This window comes from Camelina sativa, chromosome 13 (genome assembly GCF_000633955.1).
Source record: "Camelina sativa cultivar DH55 chromosome 13, Cs, whole genome shotgun sequence".
NCBI lineage: Eukaryota > Viridiplantae > Streptophyta > Magnoliopsida > Brassicales > Brassicaceae > Camelina > Camelina sativa.
Genome location: NC_025697.1, coordinates 17,713,473 through 17,723,136, shown reverse-complemented (window position 1 = coordinate 17,723,136; position 9,664 = coordinate 17,713,473). Strand labels below are relative to the sequence as shown.

Here is a 9,664-nt window from a genome sequence, read left to right as displayed (position 1 = left end):
TCGCAAGTCTCCTTATGGTCTCAAGCATTGGCACAAATGCTTTGTTCGTGGCTTTCAAAATGGAGTTGTTGAATAACTCGACTGAGTTATTCTCAACATCTTCACAGAAGTTTCCTTGCTTGTAGAACGCCCTGCACCAATTTCTTGGTTTCGACTTTACAACATCACGCCAGAAAATCTCACTGTAGTTTTTAAGCTTGATCATGTTTGCTTCAAAATCCTTCTCATTGTAGCTCCATGCAATATCCCAGACATACTTCTTCATCTTTTATCTTTCCCATGGTTTCTCTTCAAGTTGCCATAAATGTGTCGGACACACATTCTATGCTCAACTTTTGGTAGCTCTAACTCAACAGCTCGGATAAGTCCCTGAAAAAAAAGCAAGAGGTTAATAACTGAATAAATACAACACATTACCAATGAACCCAAAATCAGAATGTTTATTACCTTTTGGCGATCAGAGACTATGATATAACCATCACCATCCATTAGTCCCAAATCAGCCTTAATCTTCCTCACAAACCACAACCAATTTACTATGTTTTCTACTTGTACACACCCCCATGCTATTGGGTAGATAGCATTATCTGAATCTCTACCTAAAGCAACCAACAACTGACCTTTAACTTTACCTTTTATAAAGGTTCCATCTAAACCTATTAGTGGCCTACAAGAATCTTTCCATGTTCTCTTGAGCACATCAAAGCAGACATAGAAACTGTTGAATACCTCTTCTCCTGCATCGTTAGTCACAGTGTCAACTTCAACAGTTGAATCTTGGTTTGATTCTCGTATCTCAGACGCGTAATCTTGGAGCATTGCAAACTGCTCATCATACTCTTTCTCAATCCATCTCAAAGCTTTATTCCTTGCAGCTTGACATTGAGGCCTGGATACAGTGATCTTCCATTTCGCTTTAATGGTTTGTTCTATCTATATTGGCATGAAATACTCAGGTTCTTCTCTAATTTGATCTAGAAACAACCTAGAGATAACAAGAACCTTCAACATCTCACAATCTCCATTCGGATTACATGTATGCTTATCAATGTACTTATTCACCCTCCACCTCCTACATTTCTTAGTGATTGCACAATATATGCGCCAAATACATCCATCTCCAGCACATCTAAATCCAATCTTGGTTTTATCATACATGTACTGTGCGATGTTGCATCCAGTCTTCAGAGCATGGCCGAGTACAGCTTCCTTAAATGCAATGGCGTTGAAGAATATTTGGTGATAGTACAAAGTCCCATCGACTTTTCTGATGTTGTTCCGCTTTCTCACTCGACGAGCTTCATCATCTTCATCACTTGAACTGTCCGGATACTCATCATGAACGATCGATGGTTCGTCTATAAACTCCACTACGGCTTTCTCGATGTCAAACGTGTCTCGCTCTCTTGGATCTTCATCGTCGGGTTCATCGTCTTGGATCAGACCTTCTGCTCCTTCCTCTGACGGAACAGACCCAGTAGCCTCGTCATGAACGACTATCGCATTCGTCTCCAGCTCATTCGAATCCATGGAAATTGAGATTTTTTCCTTTCTAGGGTTCTTCGATTTGGGGATTTGGGGATTTTTATATTTTGGGGATTTTAGGATAAATGGGTATTGTTTAACGGGTTGAATCGGGTCGATTTGGGTTAATTTCTGGGTTAATCCGGTTTAATTTTGTTGGCATGCGGTTAATGTATTTCCTGGAACAGTAAACCAATGATAAACCACGATTTTAGCATAATGTGTGGACAGAAGTTTCGAACTTTAAATTTGGGGGGATACTGGACTGAAACTTACAAATTGAGGGGACAGAGATCGACGTTTAAAAACTGGGTGGATGTGGTGCTATATGAAAGTTTATGGAGGGGAAACAGATCGTTTTTCCGTGAATATAACCAAATAGTATCTTTAGTTTAGTTGGTATATGAAACCATATGTAGCTTTATGGTCACCAGTTCAAATCTGTATATGTTTTATAATATAGGATGTTTTTGAGAAGTTTTTTTGTTTCATAATATTGATGTTTTCAAGTTTCTATGTTACTTTTACATTAGTTTAATATTTTTTATTATGCAGTCTTGTTTATAATTGGTTGAATTTTTTAAAAATGATTATTTCTTAATCTGCGTGTTTTTACTTAAAACATCTTATATGTTGAAACCGATGAAATATTTGTTTGATGTCTTACTTTAGCAACTTTACTTTAGCTTTTAGTATATTCCTGCGCCGTATAACCAGACGCCTAGATGACCGCCTAAACCGCTTAATATAACTTACATAAATTTTATTTTAATATTTATTTTTGATTTTTAAATTACATATATTTAAATTATTATGTTTTATATCTATATATACGTAATTATAAACATTTATATGTTGTTAATATAACTTAAATAAATGTATTTTCTTACTTTTGTTTATAATTTATAAAAAATTTTAGTTTTATAACATATATTTTTGTATAATTATATATATATATATATATATATAATGTTTTATGTTCTAAACGCTTAAACCGCCTAAAAACTTTCTACACCCCAACTAAGCGTTCTATGCGCTAGGTGCTGGGTCACTGCCCAGATACCGCCTAGCGTTTTCTTGAACACTGCGTATAACATAGCATTTGTGGATAGTTACTGTTGTAAGTGTTTAACAACAATCACACAAATTGTCTTGATAGTTTGTTTTTAAAACTTTTTCTTACTAGACTCAATCTTCATGGTATTTTCCCTAATTATGATGGTTTTGTGTATTTTTTTAATTAGATATCCAGCCGTCTAACAAATTGATAATCATTTTTTTTTTAACACAAGTTTAGACACTACATGTAAATGGGCTTGGCCCAATCTATTTGACTTTGTGTATGTCGATCGTGTTCCTCGCACTTCGTAGTGTTCTTTTCTCTTCTCTCCCTCAAACCCACTCTTCTTCCCGACACATCATACTCCGATCTTCTTCGCTTAATTCCATATCTGAAGTCAAAATTTTCATCAGGAACCTGGAAACGATTTAGATTCGAAAAATCTGAACTCTGTAGGTGATGTTTTAAGCAAGGATACTCAGTTTATGGAGACCGAACCGTTGCGTCGAATGTGGAATTAATCGTGGGTGTTGTTGAAACCCTAATTTCGTTGGTTTAGGGTTTTGTAGCACAGTTTTTTCGCAACACAGACTAAAATCAAATGAAGAAGAAACAAGAAGAGAGTTCGTTGGAGAAGCTGAGCACTTGGTATGAAGATGGAGAGCAAGAAGGTGGGGAGAGAAGTGAGAAGAGAAGGATGAGTCTTAAAGCATCGGACTTTGAGAGTTCTCGAAGCGGTGGGAGTAAAAGCAAAGAAGATAACAAGTCTCTGGTTGATGCAGAGCATCAAGATCGTGATTCCAAGGGTTCTGATAAGAGAGAGAGAGACGGGAGAGAACGAACTCATGGGTCTTCTTCTGATTCGAGTAAGAGGAAGAGATGGGATGAAGCTGCTGTTCCTGTTAATGATGGTGATTATAAAAGTAGTAAGCTTTCTGATTCTAGACATGATAGTAGTGGTGGAGAGAAAGGTTTTGTTAGTAATGAACATGGTGAGGGTAGGAGTCATTCGAAGTCTGATAGGAGTTTGAAGGCTAGTAGTAGAGAGGATAAGAGTAAGAGTCGAGGTGTGAAAGATGATGATAGGGGTAGTCCTCTCAAGAAAACGAGTGGTAAGGATGGTTCTGAGACAGTGAGAGAAGTGGGTCGATCTAACAGGTCTAAGACACCAGACAGAAGTGGGAAGCGTCATCAAGAATCTGAACATTCGGATGCAGACTACGAAAAAGAGAAATATGGTCGGAAAGATGAGAGATCCAGAGGTAGGGATGATGGCTGGTCTGATAGGGATAGGGATCAAGAAGGCTCAAAGGATACTTGGAAGAGAAGACATTCTAGTATTAGTGATAAAGATCAGAAAGATGGGGACTTGCTTTATGATCGTGGCAGGGAACGGGAGTTCCCAAGGCAAGGACGTGAAAGGAGTGAAGGCGAGAGGTCTCATGGTCGTTTGGGTGGCAGGAAAGATGGAAACAGGGGTGAAGCAGTTAAAGCTTTGTCAAGTGGTGGCGTTTCAAATGAGAATTATGATGTAATTGAGATACAAACCAAGCCACTTGATTATGTCAGAGCAGAATCAGGTCCCAACTTTGCTCGTACGACTGAATCGGGTCAGCAGCCTCCTAAAAGGCCTACGAATAATGATGAAGAGTGGGTTTACAACCAGGAAGGTAGTAGACAGAGAAGTGAGACTTTTGGGTTTGGAACTTATGGGGAGGATTCGAGAGATGAAGCTGGTGAAGCCAGTTCTGATTACTCAGGGGCTAAAGCAAGAAACCAGAGAGGTGCAACCCCTGGTCGAACTCATTCTATGCAAACCCCTAATAGAGGTCCGCAGGCTCCACAAGGCATGAGAGGGAACAGACCCTCAAGGGGTGGGAAAGGAAGACCTGCTGGTGGCAGAGAGAACCAACAAGGTGCCATTACAATGCCTATCATGGCGTCACCATTTGCGAATCTTGGAATGCCACCACCCAGCCCTATTCATTCTCTTACTCCTGGTATCTCGCCAATTCCAGGCGGTCCTGTTACCCCTGTCTTCATGCCTTCATTTGCCCCGACTCTTGTCTGGCCTGGGGCCCGAGGAGTTGATGGCAGTATGTTACCTGTTCCTCCTGTTCTCTCGCCTCTTCCTCCTGGACCATCAGGCCCAAGATTTCCTTCAATTGGCACTCCACCAAACCCGAATATGTTCTTTAATCCACCAGGTTCTGACAGAGGAGGGCCACCTAACTTCTCTGGGCCTGCATTTAATGTTTCTGGACAAATGGGACGTGGAATGCCATCTGATAAAAATTCAGGGGGTTGGGTTCCTCCTCGAGGTGGTGGACCTCCTGGTAAAGCTCCTTCTAGGGGAGAGCAAAATGACTATTCCCAGAACTTTGTGGATACTGGAATGCGTCCCCAGAATTTCATCCGAGAGCTGGAGCTTACCAATGTGGAAGACTACCCCAAGCTGAGAGAGCTCATACAGAAGAAGGATGAGATTGTATCTAACTCAGCTTCTGCACCAATGTATTTTAAAGGCGACTTGCATGAAGTTGAGTTATCTCCCGAGTTATTTGGAACAAAGTTTGATGTTATTCTTGTTGACCCACCGTGGGAGGAATATGTCCATAGAGCTCCTGGTGTTTCTGATAGTATGGAGTATTGGACATTTGAAGACATTATCAATCTCAAGATTGAGGTGACTATTCTTTACACATTCTCTTGGGATATATTTTTTGTACTACACTTTGCTTAGCACTAGATCTACTAGTGCAGATATCATTTTTCATCTTGAGTAATAGGTAGAGGAAATAGTGATACTGAACATATAGTATTTTGACCTGTGTGTAGATTTTGGGGGTAAGGTTGGTTGCCATCTTTGCTATTGTGGTTTATAACAAAAGCAAAATTTTCCATGTATCTGTAGGCGATAGCTGATACGCCCTCCTTTATTTTTCTCTGGGTTGGTGATGGTGTTGGGCTTGAGCAAGGGCGCCAGTGCCTAAAAAAGGTACATGATTTAAACAATTTCCCATTTCATTTATCGTTTTGGGTTTGTTGTTCTTGAGAGTTTTCACTTCATCGCTATTTCTTTTATTTTGAGTGTCACAGTGGGGTTTCAGAAGGTGTGAAGATATTTGCTGGGTGAAGACCAACAAAAGTAATGCAGCACCAACTTTGCGTCATGATTCTCGTACTGTGTTTCAGCGTTCCAAGGTTCAGTATGGTCTGCCATTGCCTCCTCGTTTGATTCCTGTGTTGCATATCTTTGCTTAACACGTTTTATTGGTTTCTCTCTGTGTAGGAGCACTGCTTGATGGGGATAAAGGGTACTGTTCGGCGTAGCACTGATGGACATATAATCCACGCTAACATTGATACTGACGTAATTATTGCTGAAGAGCCTCCTTATGGTTAGTAGAATGTATTTTGCTCGTCATATCTTGTTCCGTCTCTCTCTTCTGCTTCCAGCTTCCTGTTTTTTTAAAGTGAATATAATAAGATTTCATCAGTTATGCTACATCAGCAGTTAAATGCGTACAAATAGGATGGTTGCTTCATGTGATTAAAGGTGTCGAGTGTTTTAGTACTGGTTTGGGCCTATTGTTGGGAGGGAAGCTTTGGGTTCTCGATAAACAAAACCCTTAATTTCCTTTGGCTCTCGGATATGGTATATGTGATTAGTTTGCTGGATTAGTCTTGGATTCTCTATAGTGTGAGCTTGTTCATTGAGAAGGATATACGATTCTGTGGTTGATTGTAACAGGGCATATCTAAATATTTATGCAGTTGTATCCGTACTGTTTATCGTAATTTCAATCTCTTTCTGTAGGTTCAACTCAGAAGCCAGAAGATATGTATAGGATAATAGAGCATTTTGCACTTGGTCGCCGGAGGCTTGAGCTTTTTGGTGAAGACCACAATATTCGAGCTGGATGGCTTACTGTTGGAAAAGGCCTTTCTTCCTCAAACTTTGAATCACAGGTAAAATCTCATACACTCTGCAAACATCTATCTCCACCTCTTCCTGTATTTACATGAGCTTTAGAACTATGCAAGGAACTTCTTTGACAGCATGTGTAAGATGTGTTTGACCTGTTTTGGATATTGTGTACTTTAGGCTTATGTGAGGAATTTTGCGGACAAGGAGGGTAAAGTGTGGCAAGGAGGAGGAGGGAGGAATCCGCCTCCAGACGCACCACATCTCGTTGTGACTACTCCTGATATAGAATCGCTGCGGCCCAAATCACCAATGAAGAATCAGCAACAACAATCATACCCAACGTCTCTAGCCTCTGCTAATTCCTCAAACCGAAGGACCACAGGAAACTCACCACAAGCAAATCCTAATGTTGTTGTCTTACATCAAGAGGCTTCTGGTTCTAACTTCTCTGTTCCGACCACCCCACATTGGGTGGCACCAGCGGCACCTGCCTCTGCAGGTCCTCCTCCAATGGACAGCTTTAGAGTGCCTGAAGGTGGCAACAACACAAGACCACCGGACGACAAGAATTTTGACATGTACGGCTTTAACTGAGCCCTGCCCAAACTGCAGAGTTTCTAAAATTGTTTTCTATTCGATGGATTTTTTTCCACCACCTTTGCATTGAGAAACTCTGCTACTTAACGGTTTTGGTTCTCTGTTTGTAATTCTGTTCATTTTTTTACCTTCGTAGAGCCAATACTTTCTATTCATTTCATTTTAAGCTTTTACTTAATACTCCCATTTTGCTCCATACAAACTGATGTATCCAATTCAAATCCCATTAAACCCTTTATATTCACAATTTACATACTCATATCTAATAAATGATTTCATTGGTATAACAGTATGTGCAAACCACCAAACAAAAAGTTCTTCGAGTGTTAGAAGCAGCCATGGTTTCTCATGATTTACTTGAACCTCCAAGAGACCAGAATCTAAGATTCACTCACTCCACATTCCAACAGAAATCTCTTGTACTCGAGCTCGACTCTGCTATACGCTTCATTCATTTCATCCGTAGCTTCCTGATTCGCTGGAGCGGCCTGCATGCAGTTAGCTTCTTTAACAACTGAAGCATAATCTGTAAACGAATATTATGCAGAACTTATGTATGCAACTGACACTGTCTTCTGGCGACGAATCATTTTCATCAGAAGCAAGTGGCTCGTTCCTATCACTCAATGCAGTTCTCCACCTTGTTCCTTTGGAGCCAGGGGGGGGATGACCTTTTGATGTTTTTCTGGAGATTATTGTGTGTAGCGTCCCAATTATGCAGACGATGCACAATCCAAGAACAGGAAGCAGAGAAGTGAACAAAACACCTGAGTTTAACTGAAGAGAGACATGATTACAGGCTGGAAAAAAAACACTAAGAGTATACAATTCTAAGTTGCATCAAGATCCAAACAAACATCTAATGCAAGAGTTTAGGCTAACACCACCAAAGCATTGCTTGAACACATGGATCCAAACGTAGTAAGAAAACTCAATATACTATCCAAGAAGACAAACAAAAACATGAATCTGAAAGCAAACTCAAAATCCTTAGCCCTCCTAATGGATAGGAAAGTGGGACACTGGCTTGTAGGGATATGTTCTTACATGTCCCAATTTGTGTTGGTCTCGTCCTGAAAGATTCTCTGCAGTGCTAACAGTCTCACTGTATTTCTCTTGCCGACGTAAATCAGGTAACTCCTCAGTTGTGTTCTGTCAGTGCTCATCAATTAACCAAAGACTAATATAAGTTAGGATCTCCCCAATTCAGATAGATACCATTTAAGGACAAAGAACTTCAGTGATATACCATCTTAGAGTCATCTATAACAGAAGAAGGAACAACAGCGTCATGCTCCTCTTCAAAATTTATGTCATCAAGTCTACTAATTGTCTTAGTTTCTTCAGAATGTTCAACTGATACTCCATATTGCTTCAGAATACGTCTCAAAGACTCGCTTCTGCAACATCAGAGAGACTAACTCTATGAAACATTGCCAAAACTAAAGTAACTTTGATTGTTCTCATTAAATTACAAAATCAGTGTAGGGTTCTATCACACTTATCTAAAGAGAAAACTGCTGATGAAGCTGAAATCATCATCTTTCAAAGCAACCACAACTAAATAAAGAACTCAATCACCAGAACCACACAATTCTTATCATAACTGGCTTAATCCTAAACTCCACAACACAATTCTAATGAGTGATGAAGTTCATAAACATTTTCACTAACCACAATTACACACACAGAGAGAGCACAAAGTCATCACCTTTTAGCAGAACGAGCCAGTTCGTGTTTAGTCCTCAGTTCCTTCTCTGACATCTGTTGAACACGAAACCTCCATCTCTACAAATTCAAAACAACCACAAAAACAATACTTCACTAAAAAAAACTCAAAAAAAGGAATATTTGCTTGTAACCCTAACCTCTGAAACTCGTTTAAACCGTTTACTTCTGAAACCAATCAAGGAGGAGCCGAACACGACCTCATTGATTAACAAAGCAGCAGCCCCAAGGTGCAAACTTGCCATGTACCCAGAAGCTTTTAAGACGAAATGAGAAAGATTTAGAGGAGAGAAACAACCATGATCCACACCACCACTTAGAAGACAAGACATTGTCTTCTTCTACTACTATAAAGCTTCGTCTTCATCTGAAAAGCAGAACACATGGTCCCCTATTGGCCAATTATCGTTTAAATCGCTCAAAGACTCATAGAAAGATACAAAGGGTCCTCAGTTTTCTGACTGAAAAGGACGTTTCCTTTTGGAATATCTCTTTACTGAAAAAAAGTAAAGGGTTGCTTTGTAAGGAATCAAAACTTTTGGGTCTGTATGTAATTTATAAATAATGTAAGGGTGTAATAATAATAGGGATGCTTCCAATAGCAAAAAAGAAGAAGCAATCATTCAGATTTCAGATTGTGACATCTTACCTTTTTTTTTTACCGCAATAAATCACGCGCGAAATTCTCCAACTTCCACGCGCCTATTCCACTTCTTCATATACACGCGCTTCTTTTTTTTTCCAGTTCAGATTCTTTAGTTTTCAATATGTGTTTATGCCAATCTGAGTTGCGTGTAGGAGAAGTTACTGTCACTTACTTGGCT

General features: G+C 39.7%; 3 protein-coding genes across 6 annotated transcripts; 1 reads left to right on the top strand and 2 right to left on the bottom strand.

Moving 5' to 3' along the window:
* On the bottom strand, positions 262 to 1,530 carry LOC104738334. The gene is made up of 3 exons (XM_010458523.1): positions 1,003 to 1,530; positions 448 to 933; positions 262 to 369 (listed from the first exon to the last, which is right to left on the bottom strand). The coding sequence occupies exons 1-3, from the start codon at positions 1,528 to 1,530 to the stop codon at positions 262 to 264; spliced, it is 1,122 nt and encodes a 373-aa protein (XP_010456825.1).
* LOC104736988 (methyltransferase-like protein 1) lies at positions 2,879 to 7,272 on the top strand. Of its 3 annotated transcripts, none has more exons than XM_019234846.1 (7): positions 2,879 to 3,087; positions 3,118 to 5,270; positions 5,499 to 5,582; positions 5,684 to 5,788; positions 5,877 to 5,985; positions 6,405 to 6,556; positions 6,693 to 7,272. In XM_019234846.1, the coding sequence occupies exons 2-7, from the start codon at positions 3,186 to 3,188 to the stop codon at positions 7,107 to 7,109; spliced, it is 2,952 nt and encodes a 983-aa protein (XP_019090391.1). In that variant the 5' UTR covers positions 2,879 to 3,087; positions 3,118 to 3,185; the 3' UTR covers positions 7,110 to 7,272. The 3 variants fall into 3 exon arrangements, with proteins under 3 accessions (XP_019090391.1, XP_019090390.1, XP_010455386.1); XM_019234845.1 differs by having other exon boundaries at positions 2,883 to 3,083; positions 3,114 to 5,270; XM_010457084.2 differs by having other exon boundaries at positions 2,883 to 5,270.
* On the bottom strand, positions 7,321 to 9,272 carry LOC104736989. Of its 2 annotated transcripts, none has more exons than XM_010457086.2 (6): positions 8,981 to 9,272; positions 8,824 to 8,900; positions 8,362 to 8,512; positions 8,160 to 8,264; positions 7,680 to 7,889; positions 7,321 to 7,590 (listed from the first exon to the last, which is right to left on the bottom strand). In XM_010457086.2, the coding sequence occupies exons 1-6, from the start codon at positions 9,170 to 9,172 to the stop codon at positions 7,564 to 7,566; spliced, it is 762 nt and encodes a 253-aa protein (XP_010455388.1). In that variant the 5' UTR covers positions 9,173 to 9,272; the 3' UTR covers positions 7,321 to 7,563. The 2 variants fall into 2 exon arrangements, with proteins under 2 accessions (XP_010455388.1, XP_010455387.1); XM_010457085.2 differs by having other exon boundaries at positions 7,321 to 7,600; positions 8,981 to 9,271.